Genomic DNA, 15,798 nt, shown 5'->3' with positions numbered 1-15,798 from the left:
AAGATGAACAAAGTGACAAACATGATCGATTGTAAGTACATAATCATAATTGTACAGTAACCAACATTTGTTCATTACCTGTCATCATCATTCAAGCATTCTGAGCCAACATCCGACTCACACTCTGAAGGCTGGTAGTCCGAGTCATCTGCTTCATTTCCATGGGCTGACGATATCCATGATTGGTCCAGCTCATCTGATGTCACAGAGGTGTTGAGTTTGTCTTTGGCTGGCTTCAGGATGTTGCACTGTACCTCAACATTTTTCATCTTTGGTTTATTGGTAGTTTGACATCCTGTTACAAAATAATGACATCAATTAATATAATTATGTATGCAAAATTTATAAGCTAAATACAAATTCACATTTTTTTGAAATATTATTAAATACAAATTCTTAATATGACAGAGTTTAAAAACAAAATAGGATCTGGATACAAATGCACCAATGGTCAAACATGTATTGAACACCGATTCAGAATTGGCAAAATAAAGCTCAGAAAGCAGTATTACAATCGGCTTCTTCTATTTGTTTGAAGGGTTGCTACATCAGTATCTCAATTGCAAAAAAAATTATGTGACTGTTTTCTTTTTCAATAAAGTTGTATGTATTGTGCATTGTCTTACCCTTTTCTTTAGTTAATGGCGTAACTTGTACTCGTACAGTTCTTGCACAGGGCTTTTTGAAAGCCAGTTGTGTCCCGCATGTCCTAGTAGTACTGATGCTAATACAGCTGCCATTCTGTACTGTTGGTGTCTGAATGAAATATACAACATGTTGAAGTTATTGTTTTCTACAGTAACATGTATGTATTTTGGGCATGATATTGATTAGAATTGGGTACCACAAAAAAAATAATATACCGGTACCACATTATACCATAGTATTTGGTGCAATATCACGCAGGTTTTTTTTTTTAATTATGAAGTTTAATAATCTAATATCAACTGTGTACCATATTTCACAATTTCATTTCTTCATAGGGGGAGGGGGGGGGGGGGAATAAAATTGACTCTTTATTCATACCTCCAAAACTGTAGGGGTAGTGTCATCTTGGTCGGTGTCCATGGGTTCCTCGCCACTGATGTCTTTTGTCTGGCCATCAATCAATATCTCATTGATGATCTGTAAGAAAAATGAAAATATGAACCATTCAATACTTGTCAGGGCAGATTGACTGAATGACATATTTATGTGCAATTGGTTTAAATACATACATAATATAGTAGTCAACGTAGAATTGAAATGTAAAACCTAAGCTTATCTCGAGTTATTTGTCAATCCAAGCAACCTCTCCCCCCCCCCCCCCAAAAAAAAAAATAAATAAAAAAAAATACATAAAATATATAAGTACATTTCAATTTTGTAGATGACACTAATATTTAATATATAATTTGTTCAAATTACCTAGGCATATAGAAAATGTTATGTAGATTTAAAAATCAGATCTTCAAAACATTGAATAAAACTATGCCTACATTAGGTCAATCCGTCCCAATACGTACCCTTCTGTTTTGACGTTTCATGAAGGCGGATCTGGGCTTTTTTGGTTTTGGTGTTGACGCAAACAGTGGGGACGCAAGTTGGGATACATCATCCATGGGCTCAGCTTGAACTGCCGTCTGTATGGTGGGGATAGCGTCGGCATTGAGAACCTTCTTCTTGGGGGGAGTTTGACCCATGGATCGAAGAATGGCGTATTTCATAGGATATGACCCATCTTCGAAGTGTTTTTCACACAGAGCCGAGTACGTTGTTGGACCGTCCCACTTGTCTCTTTTCTTTTGTACAAAATTTGTCCACATCTTACACAGATCGGCATTAGTAGGGAATAAATGAAGGGCAAACCCATCGCCGTACTTTGTTGAACACCCGTATGCCACACACCTCTTACCTACACTTCGTTTCCTATTTTCGCTCATTGCGAAACCTCGTAAAGTCTCAACGTTGTCCTCGATTATCTGTTGTCCCCAATTAAACAAATTATACACCAGATCCACTGTCAAACACGAAATAAAATCATTCGGTCGCTTCAGTTGTATGTAAATAAATATGGCTGACTCGCGTACCCGCGGTATATGTGTTCACCTTGTGACGTCACAGATCTGTGTGTACTCAAAACGGGGTCAATGCCCAATCCGTACAGGTGTGTTTTTCAAACAACGTTAAATATCTCGATGAGTATTTATTTTTCAGAGTTCGTTCTTGCTGTAGCTATCTTATAATTTTAAAAGGATTTTAAATATATTAAAAAACAATAGCAGTGCACTATCTCTTTAACAAATAGGGTTTAAATGATGTTGTATCAGAACAGGTTAGGATGTGGTCTGAAAATGTGGAAGGCATGCATTTCTCCATCGAAAGGTGTTCTTAGATCAAGAAAACTTAGAAATGATTCGGAACATTTTCTCCGGGTTGGTAATGTCAATAGAATAGAAGTTCTTTTAACACAACCAGTAGACGACTAGAGTGTGACGTTTCTATGACTACACGGTCACCTTCATCTTATAACACAACCAGTAGAAGATTAGACTGTGACGTTTCGATGACTACACGGTCACCTTCACCTTATAACACAACCAGTAGAAGATTAGACTGTGACGTTTCGATGACTACACGGTCACCTTCATCTTATAACACAACCAGTAGAAGATTTGAATGTGACGTTTCGATGACTACACGATCACCTTCATCTTATAACACAACCAGTTGAAGATTAGAGTTTGACGTTTCGATGACCACACGGTCACCTTCATCTTATAATACAACCAGTAGAAGGTTAGAATGTGACGTTTCGATGACTACACGGTCACCATTATCTTATAACACAACCAGTAGAAGATTAGAGTGTGACGTTTCGATGACTACACGGTCACCATCATCTTATAACACAACCAGTAGAAGATTTGAATGTGACGTTTCGATGACTACACGGTCACCTTCATCTTATAACACAACCAGCAGAAGATTAGAGTGTGACGTTTCGATGACTACACGGTCACCTTCATCTTATAACACAACCAGCAGAAGATTAGAGTGTGACGTTTCGATGACTACACGGTCACCTTCATCTTATAACACAACCAGTAGAAGATTTGAATGTGACGTTTCGATGACTACACGATCACCTTCATCTTATAACACAACCAGTTGAAGATTAGAGTTTGACGTTTCGATGACTACACGGTCACCTTCATCTTATAATACAACCAGTAGAAGGTTAGAATGTGACGTTTCGATGACTACACGGTCACCATTATCTTATAACACAACCAGTAGAAGATTAGAGTGTGACGTTTCGATGACTACACGGTCACCATCATCTTATAACACAACCAGTAGAAGATTTGAATGTGACGTTTCGATGACTACACGGTCACCTTCACCTTATAACACAACCAGCAGAAGATTAGAGTGTGACGTTTCGATGACTACACGGTCACCTTCATCTTATAACACAACCAGCAGAAGATTAGAGTGTGACGTTTCGATGACTACATGGTCACCTTCATCGGACAAATTACCAGTAATCCAGAAACGTATTACTATAATTAGCTCATTAATGTAGATTTGCGAATATGTTTTCTTTTAGAGAAGGATGTTATATTCAAGGAAACAGAGTTTCTGCCGTTGGAATATATGTGTGTGTGTGAATGTATATGGGATTAACACTCTTTCCGATAGGATATGTCACTTTCACTACATCATTTTAACCGTCTTGTAAGTAAATTACGGTTTGAGGTACTCGTGGTTTGGGCGTGTTTGGTACAACGTCATACCGATAAAATGATGCTGAATATATACTGAGAGGAAAAAGAAACGCAATTAGCAGAAAGTTAATATTGTAAATTAAATCCTTTACGTAAACCCTTGAAACTTGACAAATGTGTGCATTTGAGTTAGGTCCCTATGGTACCGTATTATAATCACTGATGCATAACTAAACTGCGCACACCGCTGGTGCAAAAGAATAAGAGACAAAAGCACGATATCTCGAACCCAGTATAAAGAATTGGTTCAAAATCTGTGTGTGCAAATATCCGTCTTGATTTCCCACATTTTAAGCATAAACAATTCACCGTAAAAATGCCATGACTGTCCGAAGTTGACAGGGGTCGTGCCATTGCACTTCTTATGCAAGGTACTCCGCAACATCAGGTCGCTAATCAATTTGGAGTCCATCCATCGAACATTTGCCGTCTCATCCAAAGACTACATGCCACCGGAAGGGTTGCAGACCGTCCCCGAAGCGTCGCCCTCGTGTGACGACGCGTCGGCAGGATAGGGCATGCGACTTTGGCACCGACCCAAAGACAGTGCGTACTCGACTGCGTGCCTTCGGTCTAAGACCGCAGCGGCCATATGTTGGACCACAGCAATGTAATGGCTGAACGCACATTCCGTAAGACGCTTCCCAATGCAATGCTGGAGAAGGGTTTTGTTCTCAGATGAGTCCAGATTTTTGCTTTACCGGGTAGACGACCGACATCGTGTCTATAGACGTACCCACGAGCGCTATGCAGATACTTGCGTGATAGAGAATGACCGCTTTGGAGGAGGATCGGTCATGGTATGGGGAGGGATTACGCATGGTATCAAGACTCCTCTGGTCGTTATTCAGGGAAATCTCACGGCCGTCCACTATAGAGATGAAGTCCTAGCGCCGAATGCTGTTCCTCTAGTACAGCAGCGTCAACTGACGTTACAGCAGGACAACGCCCGGCCGCATGTAGCGAGGGTTTGCCGTGGTTATCTTACAGCAAACAAAGTCCCCACCCTAGACTGGTCCCCATACAGCCCTGACCTCTCCCCAATAGAACGTTTATGGGACGAGTTGGACAGAAGGATTAGACGCAGGCCGAATCCTCCAATCAATGTCGCTTATAAGTTGGCGTTCGCGCTGGATGAGGACTGGAATTGTATACCAATGAGGAGGGTTAATATCCCGATCAATTCAATGCACAAAAAGAGTTCTTGCAGTTACTGCACACACGATATTGATGGGTCCAGAAAGCACTTCATTTTGAGTGGGTTACTCTTGAATCAACGTCAAATTTGAAAGGTTTACTTAACGTACACGAATGAAATTCTCGTAGATGACAGAGTGGTCAACTATCTTTCAGTTACACCATAATTACATTCTAAAACCCTTTTCTATTTCCCGTAGTTGACCTGGAAATTCCTAATTGCGTTTCTTTTTCCTCTCAGTATATATTATTCTTTTGTATGTAATTAATGACAACCATGCATCTGTTGTACCATTACCTTTAGGACCGTGTCACTATACACTATTTCAAAACAGTTTTTCTATAATCATCGTATTTTTTTATCTTTTGTAGGACGAAGATGTCATTATAGAGTCAGTCCAGGATTAAAAGCCTTGATCGTCTCTACCAACTGAACTATGAGGTCGTCATTTCCTACACTTAAATAACTTCAACGGAATGAAAACGACGCCGGTCGATCAAGGCCATGCCTGATTCGTCCTTGACCTTCCACGGTAACGATCGCTTACAAAAAGGGTCTCGTATTGAATACCTTTGGCTCAAGAAGATTTATCTGTTGTGAAGACAGTGTTTTGCGGACAAAACAAAATGATAAAGTTACATATTCAAATAAGCAAGCTCAGACAGGGTTCATCTTTTCCTAATAAATTCATTGAGACTAGTAAGAGTTGTGGCTACTAGGTCTAGTTTCCAGCATGTAGAATAAGCCATGTGACCGTGTGGTCTCTGTCAAGGGTAAAAAAGGAAAACGTTTCAATATAAATATAAAGCAAACATATCACAAGAATGGCATATTGACTTGGTATCAGCGGGATAATGTGACAAATATGAACATTTTTTAGATAGATGAATTGTGAAAGTCAAAGATCTACATTGAAAATATTGACGCAAGTTATTTTTTAAGTCTATGATAACAGGTGATATGCTGATCTGTAAACTATGTCATATAGAATTTTGCTTATCTCGGTAAATTCCTTAGTACGTCAACACCTGCACTTAACCTTGGGTAACTGGGACAAGTGGTCGGTTGTGTGGTGTTGCAGGTATGTATATCGGGTCATCGCCCGAACACGCTGAGATTTCCCCATCTAAACATGTTTTCCTTTTTTCGGGGCTGACAAAAGATAACAAACTTTTGTATAAACTTTTTTTTATAAAAGATTCTTTTGTTTCTCACCAAACATCATTTATACTGTGTTGTTTTGAAGTAAGTTATCGATGCACAATGCTGTGTTACTGTTAATGTATCAAAATTGACTTTGGAAATTTGTTATTAATTGATATAAAAGATACAAAGAATATGTGTTGTTTTTCATCTTACTGGGTAAAAACTGATATATTTTTCAGGAGTACGCAGCACTTACGAAAATATGAAAATTTCCACACCTCGGAGAGAGAACGACTATTTATTACGTTATTATCACTGATTTTAGTGTGAAGCTTGCTCCAGTTGTATACACCAGAATTGCTAGCACACGTCTCCAAAATTTTCATTTTTCCACTGTCTTTTTAAAGATGCTTCGATATTCTGCGCTGAAGCAGGCGCCGTCGATTTGCCGCCTAATCATACTGAACATAGTTGTGTTAAAATGCAATCGTGTGCTCTGACTCTATCTGTATTGCAAAGTCTGAAGTCATGACACTTTGATAACAAGACTTGTGAAGAATGCATTATGTGTAAAATCACAATATAACAGTTATCTGGATCAACGGACACATGGGAATCGTGGGGAATGAAAACGCTGACACATGAAGCTGTGAAAAATACCCTTCATCTCGTAAACAATAACAATAAACTGCCACATACTCGTAACGATGATGGTCTGAAGAGACTAATAACAAATTAATCAATGTTAAGGCAAATATAGAAACACGTCTAGGTGGTGAAGGAAGTTGTCAGAAAATGAGATGGTGAAAAAAGAGGATTTTTAACGTGACCACGACAAATGCAATTTGCAAAATTGATTTATCAAATTTCTGTGTGTATTTCTTTTAGGAAAAAAGAAGAAATTTATCTCTTTATAAAAAGTTCAAATGAAAAAATTGGGGAGCAAACAAAATATGTTTACCCCACACTCAAAATATTTCAGAATTATTTTCGAATTTTATATCAATTCACTGACAACAAATAACAGATCTTCATCAATGAAAACCTAGAACTCTGAAAACAAAATAATTGACATATTTCTTGTTTGTTAGGGACGTACTCTCAACAGCCGATGTAATAGAACAACAGAATTTCGCCACATGGCTGAAATGAGATAAAATTGTTGAAATGAAAAAAAATCTCAATACCCGAATATGGTATGATGAAATACTTTGCATAGATTAAAGGTTCCTAAGCAAGGGCAAAATATGAACAGAAGGAATATTACTCCTGAAAAGGTACAAAGAGAATAAGACCAGGTGTTGCGGAAGAGTAAGCTTCATCGACGGCACCTTCCATGTTAGTAACGCGAGGTTCTCGAATATTCCATATGATTTTCATCATCTTGCATCTCTGTCAGTTGACTTCTTGCACCAAAATTATGACATTGGGAACAGGACATTGAATATCGAATCAATCTAATCAACAGCTGAATGTAAACACCTTAAGTTTGGGATGTAGGAATATTGCTATCCAGAAATGGAAAATTCACAATAGGGAAATTGAAAGTATCACGCTTATCATACAGCTTAGTGATAATCTGTCCATGTTGGTTTTGTAGGAAACTATTGAGATAGACGGCTGATGTAGTAATCTGTCTTGTCGATGGTCAATAAATAAATTTCTTGTTATTTAAAACCACAAGGTTATCAATATATCTGAAAATGAAATTAAACGTCTTTGGTAAGTCTTTGTGACCTGTTTTGATAAGCTCTTTGGTGAATTCAGCCGTGTATGCATAGTCTGTTGGAAGATCTTACCACCAAACTCGATAATGATGTTGTCAGCCAGAAACTCGATCATTTTTTTATATTTCTTCTTTGATTTAGATGAATGTGTAATAAAATACGTTGAAGTTGTTAGTTTTGTAGTTTACAGCCACACACATGTTTCTGTACCGCCGGTCATCTTTCTTGGAAAAGAAAGCTGTCATAACAAAATAACGACGGCGTCTTTTCAATTTAGATAGAAGTATGGTTTTTGTACAGAGTGGAAAAATTAAATGTTCTTATACAGGGATTGTAAATGTTCGATGAATGTGAAGATATGTGAATATTGACTCTGGCTTTCCGACTGGGCTGGTGGGCGGGGCCAAAAACGGTCTGATTGACTGAAATTTCAAAATTCGTCTTCTCAAAACCCATATATGATAGATTTAATTACTCTTTATGGAGGAAGCGTCTTGAGAGATCTGATTAGAATTATAAATATGATGACCCGATTTGTTCACTTTTTATAAAAGTGTTTTATGAAGACAATGGTAAGCCAATTATAGTCACTTCAATGTGAATCATATATTTCATCTGAATTCATTTACCTGTGCTTTTTACCTGTGTTATATGTTACCTGAGATGCAATACTATGATACAAACACATGATGTATATAGTTATTTTTAACAGTGTAGCACATTGCAAATTATAACAAATATCTTTTGAGAAATTCATTCATTTGCCATTATGTAGCTGCCTTGGAGAGGACAGTAGTGGGTAGTTATCTCAGAGAGGGTAGTAGTGGGTAGTTATCTAAGAGAGGGTAGTAGTGAGTAGTTATCTAGGAGAGGGTAGTAGTGGGTAGTTATCTAAGAGAGGGTAGTAGTGGGTAGTTATCTAAGAGAGGGTAGTAGTGGGTAGTTATCTAAGAGAGGGTAGTAGTGGGTAGTTATCTAAGAGAGGGTAGTAGTGGGTAGTTATTATCTAAGAGAGGGTAGTAGTGGGTAGTTATCTAAGAGAGGGTGTTATCTAAGAGAGGGTAGTAGTGGGTAGTTATCTAAGAGAGGGTAGTAGTGGGTAGTTATCTAAGAGAGGGTAGTATTGAGTAGTTATCTAAGGGAGGGTAGTAGTGGATAGTTATATAAGAGAGGGTAGTATTGGGTAGTTATCTAGGAGAGGGTAGTAGTGAGTAGTTATCTAAGAGAGGGTAGTAGTGGGTAGTTATCTAAGAGAGGGTAGTAGTGGGTAGTTATCTAAGAGAGGGTAGTAGTGGGTAGTTATCTAAGAGAGGGTAGTAGTGGGTAGTTATCTAAGAGAGGGTAGTAGTGGGTAGTTATCTAAGAGAGGGTAGTAGTGGGTAGTTATCTAAGAGAGGGTAGTAGTGGGTACTTATCTAAGAGAGGGTAGTAGTGGGTAGTTATCTAAGAGAGGGTAGTAGTGGGTAGTTATCTAAGAGAGGGTAGTAGTAGTGGGTAGTTATCTAAGAGAGGGTAGTAGTGGGTAGTTATATAAGAGAGGGTAGTAGTGGGTAGTTATCTAAGAGAGGGTAGTAGTGGGTAGTTATCTAAGAGAGGGTAGTAGTGGGTAGTTATCTAAGAGAGGGTAGTAGTGGGTAGTTATCTAAGAGAGGGTAGTAGTGGGTACTTATCTAAGAGAGGGTAGTAGTGAGTAGTTATCTATGAGAGGGTAGTAGTGGGTAGTTATCTAAGAGAGGGTAGTAGTGGGTAGTTATCTAAGAGAGGACAGTAGTGGAAAGTTATCTAAGAGAGGGTAGTAGTGGGTAGTTATCTAAGAGAGGACAGTAGTGGAAAGTTATCTAAGAGAGGGTAGTAGTGGGTAGTTATCTAAGAGAGGGTAGTAGTGGGTAGTTATCTAAGAGAGGATAGTAGTGGGTAGTTATCTAAGAGAGGGTAGTAGTGGGTAGTTATCTAAGAGAGGGTAGTAGTGGGTAGTTATCTAAGAGACGGTAGAAGTGGGTAGTTATCTAAGAGAGGGTAGTAGTGAGTAGTTATCTAAGAGAGAGTAGTAGTGGATAGTTATCTAAGAGAGGGTAGTAGTGGGTAGTTATTATCTAGAGAGTAGTTAGAGAGGGTAGTAAGAGAGGGTAGTAGTGGGTAGTTATCTAAGAGAGGGTAGTAGTGGGTAGTTATCTAAGAGAGGGTAGTAGTGGGTAGTTATCTAAGAGAGGGTAGTAGTGGGTAGTTATCTAAGAGAGGGTAGTAGTGGGTAGTTATCTAAGAGAGGGTAGTAGTGGGTAGTTATCTAAGAGAGGGTAGTAGTGGGTTGTTATATAAGAGAGGGTAGTAGTGGGAAGTTATGCACTGGAGTTTAAACTATTCAAAAATAACTGAACACGTGTGAAAATCAATTCATATACTGTATATTTTGTTTATTTTCGCTGGGTAAATATTTCGAGGCTGTGACGGTTAAGGGAAGTTCTGGATATTTATGATCGCACTTGTCTTTCAATTGGTTCCAATATGTACTGGCATTGAAGATATTTTCTTATATTTAGATTCACCATAAACTGTTTGTTGGGTAATCAGTTTCGCGCAATCTTTATCGAATGCGAACATTACCTGTACAGTATATTGAATAAAATCTATATTAGTCACATTTTTAATGATAAGTGGTTAGTGGAAAAAAAATAAAAATAAAAAAGTAAATAATATGATGTTGTGATTACTTCTTCCGGTACATTTTTTACCCAATATATTTCAATTACATATACCATTAACTCTAACCAAACAAATAAACAAACACAGATCAAAAGGCTTTATCTCCACGTGGGACATCATTTCATGCATATGATGCATAATACATGTCAATGACAATGATGATAGCTTGATTTCGTTCAAACGTACATAATGATAAGTATCTTATATTTATCTAGATTTTAATGTCAAAAACTGAAATATATTCATTACTATGAATAATGTAAAACCCGAAGCACCGGGTTTCAATTAAGCGGGACACAGACATGTCTGTTTATTTAATTGTTTTGAATATGTTTCGGCAGTTGATCAAATTGATATTGTTATACTGATACAGTTAATATTGTATCGCGGGTTAGATCATTCAAAATGTCAAAATCGAAGTTATTACCATATTTAGGAAGAATTGAAATGATTTAAGACCACATAATAATCCTATTTTGGGACGCGTGTCGTGACCAACTATTTTGTCGTATCTGAAGTGACTAGAAACTCGCTCGACCTAAATCAAAACACTTGTTATTGTTCAAAACGCCATATATCTATATAGCTAAATAATTTTTCCGACGGTAGATGTGTTTTAATTGATTCCTAAATTGTTTTTTTATCCAACTAAAATAAATCTTTTATCAAATTTATTTGAATAATTAATATTTTTATTAATCTAAAATTAATTCTACATAATATCAACTGAATATCAAGTGTATTTGATAAATAGCTAGAGCTTGTTATTATAATTGATATGAACAATAGTCCTATTGTACGTCCCATGAAATTAGTAAACTAATCTGATTAACACGAGTTTGAAAATATAATATTAATTTTTAGTTTATGAACAACCATTTTAGGGTTATTTACTCTCGATATTAGTATTTGAACATTAAAAAAAAAAAGCCAGCGTAGTATATATTACCCTATATAATGTATACAGACGCTTATCGGCCAGTTTTTCCGCCAACGTTGGGAATACCTTTTAGAACTCGCAAACATATGTTTAATACGAAATACATTGTTTAATTTCATTCGATATTTCACGAACACTGGTGTCGTATCCCTATTAAAAAATACCTATATTTATTAACGGCATTACAACCGAATCTGTGAATAAGGTGTACTTAACCCATATTTAGCTCCACGCGCTGACCTTTTCCATGGCAATTCCTGACTATGATATTCGCCATGCATTGAATGTTTTAAATTTTAGTTTATGCAATGCATTTGAATTTGGTATCGCCTTGCATTGTTAAAATGAAAATTTAAATTTTAAATGTTTGTGTGCCTGATTGCTATAAAACATAATATACAACAATTCAAACGAAATCACCTTTGTTGTCAGTTAAACTTAATCCAGCCTCAGTTTCGTCTTGTCGTGATGAAGTAGCTGGCTTCCACTCGTTGGTAGACTTCAATGCTTTAGCAAATCTCTGGAACAATACAAACATACTTTCATTAGCTTCTTTAACTTAATATATCAGTATTTATATTCGATAAAATTTAATATTAATTTTTATCGCTAAATCAACGAATACATTGTATCTGTTTAAATCGATAGCAGAAACGTTGTTAACGAAATAATTTACTTATCACATTGCTGACTGTTAAAAATATTCCTCATTTATTATTAATTCTAGTCAATTAACTTTCCTCTGGTAAAACGATAAAAACAAATACTGAAGGACACCCATAAGTGGAAATCTCATGAGCAGGCAGTGAGAAGGAGCGAGGCTCCTTCCTTGAATACCAACCAGGGGGTGGGGTTCGGGGTGGGGGATCAACGTTCATGTTTCCTGTGTTGTAAATATACCCTCTTTCATGTTTCCTGTGTTGTAAATATACCCACTTTCATGTTTCCTGTGTTGTAAATATACCCACTTTCATGTTTCCTGTGTTGTAAATATACCCACTTTCATGTTTCCTGTGTTGTAAATATACCCACTTTCATGTTTCCCGTGTTGTAAATATACCCACTTTCGTGTTTCCTGTGTTGTAAATATACCAACTTTCATGTTTCCCGTGTTGTAAATATACCCACTTTCATGTTTCCCGTGTTGTAAATATACCAACTATCATGTTTCCTGTGTTGTAAATATACCCACTTTCATGTTTCCTGTGTTGTAAATATACCCAATTTCATGTTTCCTGTGTTGTAAATATACCCACTTTCATGTTTCCCGTGTTGTAAATATACCCACTTTCATGTTATCTGTGTTGTAAATATACCAACTTTCATGTTTCCCGTGTTGTAAATATACCCACTTTCATGTTTCCTGTGTTGTAAATATACCAACTTTCATGTTTCCCGTGTTGTAAATATACCCACTTTCATGTTTCTCGTGTTGTAAATATACCAACTTTCATGTTTCCTGTGTTGTAAATATACCCACTTTCATGTTTCCTGTGTTGTAAATATACCAACTTTCATGTTTCCTGTGTTGTAAATATACCCACTTTCATGTTTCCCGTGTTGTAAATATACCAACTTTCATGTTTCCCGTGTTGTAAATATACCAACTTTCATGTTTCTCGTGTTGTAAATATACCCACTTTCATGTTTCTCGTGTTGTAAACATACCAACTTTCATGTTTCCTGTGTTGTAAATATACCAACTTTCATGTTTCCCGTGTTGTAAATATACCCACTTTCATGTTTCCTGTGTTGTAAATATACCCACTTTCATGTTTCCTGTGTTGTAAATATACCAACTTTCATGTTTCCTGTGTTGTAAATATACCAACTTTCATGTTTCCTGTGTTGTAAATATACCCAACAATTTAGAGAATGTAAAGCCTTGCAGTAACACTTACCTCTCTTAGATTGCCTTTTTGTCGTTTGAGAGTGATAAACATTGTAACCGGTATAGGCATCAAAGGCAGGAAGGCGATGATCCAGCCTATTCCTATAGACCAATCAGGGTATGGCCTTGAAGCATAGGTTACTGGCAGGTGATTGATGACGCCTATTAACCACAGTACCTAAAAGAGGGAGAGAAAAAAAATCATTATGAACTTCCGGATTTTTTCAATAAAGTTGAAGGACAAACAGACTGACAGACAGACAGCTAGACAGACGGACGGACGGACTGACAGACAGACGGTACTCACCGCATACAGAACAGGAGCGATGAATTTCCATAGTATCATCCATAGTTTACTTGGCTTGTATCCAATCATGGCCTCGATATCATTGTAGAGACGGTCAGTGCCTAAAACAAAAGGAGTGTACTTGTTCAACTCTTGTCTCTCTCATTTGTTCTATATTCATGTTTCTCATATTACTTCTGTCTCAGTACAAAGACCCACGCGAGTTTGCCCAAATTCTGGAGATTCATTGGGAATGAAATCGTTCTACACGAAACCTATTACATACCGTATACCCACGCTAAAACTGTGACCTCCATCCCTACCAGAACCATGATTGACACACTGGAAATGTACCAGTCTGTGAGCTGAACGACGTACATTCCTCCCTGAAAATTAATTCAATGCGATTTAACAATTTCACTTAAGAAGCATGGCTACTTCCAGTTATGTTCAACATCATTTTATTCACGATGTGGTTGGAACTATTCATCGATCGTTTTGTAAACAGTTTGATTATGGGCTTACTGAGTCATTTTCTTTACAGTGGAATTTAACCTTATAACATGTCTTCAAAAGCAAAACATCTAGTTAATGTATGCATCAAATAGGATTAATAAATATTACTCCAGGCAAACTTTTTTCAGGTTATCTGATGTGTTCTTTGTAAATCCATCCGAGTTTGAAGGTGGACTGAAGTCTCGTAGGGTTGCCGTAACCTGTATATCACGTTTTAATAAATTTCATAATTACACATGTAAGTGACGGTTTCTTAAAAACCAAATTAAAGGAAACATGAACCTTATCACTTAGATTTCGATATTTGTGCACAGTTATTTCAATTTTCCTCAGTCACATTCTAGGTTTTTATATTTTTCAACTCTTCAGGCTCGTCACCCTGACGAGTCCTAGAAGAACGAAATAGCTTTATGATGCCGTTAGATCTAACAATAATTTATTTGCACTGTAAAATATATGTTTGAGTGCCCTCTTCACCCAGTACATGGAATTCTGAATTCGGCTGTTAAAAAAAACCAGATAAATAAAATATAAAACAAAAAAAGCAGATATTCACCTGTGTAGTGAATACAATCCCGCATAATGCTGACGTGATAATGATTCCTGCCAAGGTCAGAAGTCGATGTTGACCGAATACCTTTGGCCAGCTGTCGGTCAGCCCAGTGTATATCAGTTGTATATGTACTACCTTCAAAACAAAGAACAAATCATGTTTAAACTTGATAATTACTTATAACGTTTATAAAACGAGCGAAGCCTACAGAGAAAGGTCTGAAAAATTTAATTACATTTGTTTCTTTTTGTTTATCTGACTGCTCTAGCGGTTATATATGTGGAATCGTATTGCATTAACGCGTTATGATGAAAACGTCATCAGTGTTTAATTTTTTGTCGTAAACTTTCATAGAAGAATGATCAAGCTTATTCTGCCTATAAGCATAACATATTGTACATAAAATGCAGATCAAATAGTTGTATAGTGTTACTATTATTTCGTATTAAGACAGATCTTCACCGGGTAATGATTTTCTTGGAGTTTAATCGATAAGCTTTTTATAACGACTGTTGAAACCTTTTCAATAGAAACTGTGAAAGATCAAAAGTGGGATTTTTACCTGAGAGTCGAGCCCAACAGTAAAAAGGACGAGGAAGAAGATGACAGACCAGAGTTGGGGTAATTTGAGGGTAGCTAAAGCTTCCGGGTACACTATGAAGGCTATTCCAGGGCCTGTAATGAAAATAGAAAACAACATTGAGTAACTGTTCTGTTGCGAAATAGATCACATATACTGTAATAAAAAGGTACAGTGATATGTCTCATGGCGTCATGTCTTTGTTTTCAGAGATAAATACAGGTATAGAGCCCCAAATTACTGTCAGAAATACGTTTCGCACAATTTGACTTGTTCACAAAGTGAATGACACACCTACAGAGACCTTAGTGAGTATATAGCAAAGTCTACGTTATATATATATATATATATATATATATATATATATATATATGTATTTTACAAACATGTTGATTCTATTTTTAATGAGGCTAAAATATGAGTATCCTTCAAAAATACATCTCATCATTATTCAAGATTTGATGATAAGTTTTAACGCTTGTGTGTTGCTC

At 36.8% G+C, this 15,798-nt stretch overlaps 2 protein-coding genes across 2 annotated transcripts in view; both read right to left on the bottom strand.

Moving 5' to 3' along the window:
• Positions 1 to 62: 62 nt before the first annotated feature.
• LOC132552357 (uncharacterized) lies at positions 63 to 2,120 on the bottom strand. Its single transcript, XM_060216518.1, has 4 exons — positions 1,506 to 2,120; positions 1,027 to 1,125; positions 627 to 756; positions 63 to 295 (listed from the first exon to the last, which is right to left on the bottom strand). Exons 1-4 carry the CDS (start codon positions 1,920 to 1,922, stop codon positions 75 to 77), a joined length of 867 nt encoding a protein of 288 aa, XP_060072501.1. The 5' UTR covers positions 1,923 to 2,120; the 3' UTR covers positions 63 to 74.
• A 9,767-nt stretch (positions 2,121 to 11,887) lies between these two features.
• The window catches only part of LOC132552351 (sodium- and chloride-dependent glycine transporter 2-like), an 11,974-nt gene continuing 8,063 nt past the window's right edge, over positions 11,888 to 15,798 (bottom strand). The window contains exons 8-13 of the mRNA XM_060216510.1: positions 15,290 to 15,402; positions 14,731 to 14,862; positions 13,945 to 14,044; positions 13,680 to 13,780; positions 13,383 to 13,550; positions 11,888 to 12,001 (exon numbers count right to left, since the gene is read on the bottom strand). Coding sequence (XP_060072493.1) covers positions 11,888 to 12,001; positions 13,383 to 13,550; positions 13,680 to 13,780; positions 13,945 to 14,044; positions 14,731 to 14,862; positions 15,290 to 15,402 — 728 coding nt within the window. The remainder of the gene's footprint in view (positions 12,002 to 13,382; positions 13,551 to 13,679; positions 13,781 to 13,944; positions 14,045 to 14,730; positions 14,863 to 15,289; positions 15,403 to 15,798) is intronic.

The sequence above is a fragment of the Ylistrum balloti genome, unplaced genomic scaffold (assembly GCF_031769215.1).
Source record: "Ylistrum balloti isolate Yb309-2 unplaced genomic scaffold, AGI_CSIRO_Ybal_v1 Utg370244, whole genome shotgun sequence".
NCBI classification, from domain to species: Eukaryota; Metazoa; Mollusca; class Bivalvia; order Pectinida; family Pectinidae; genus Ylistrum; species Ylistrum balloti.
This window is presented reverse-complemented; position numbering and strand designations above follow the sequence as displayed.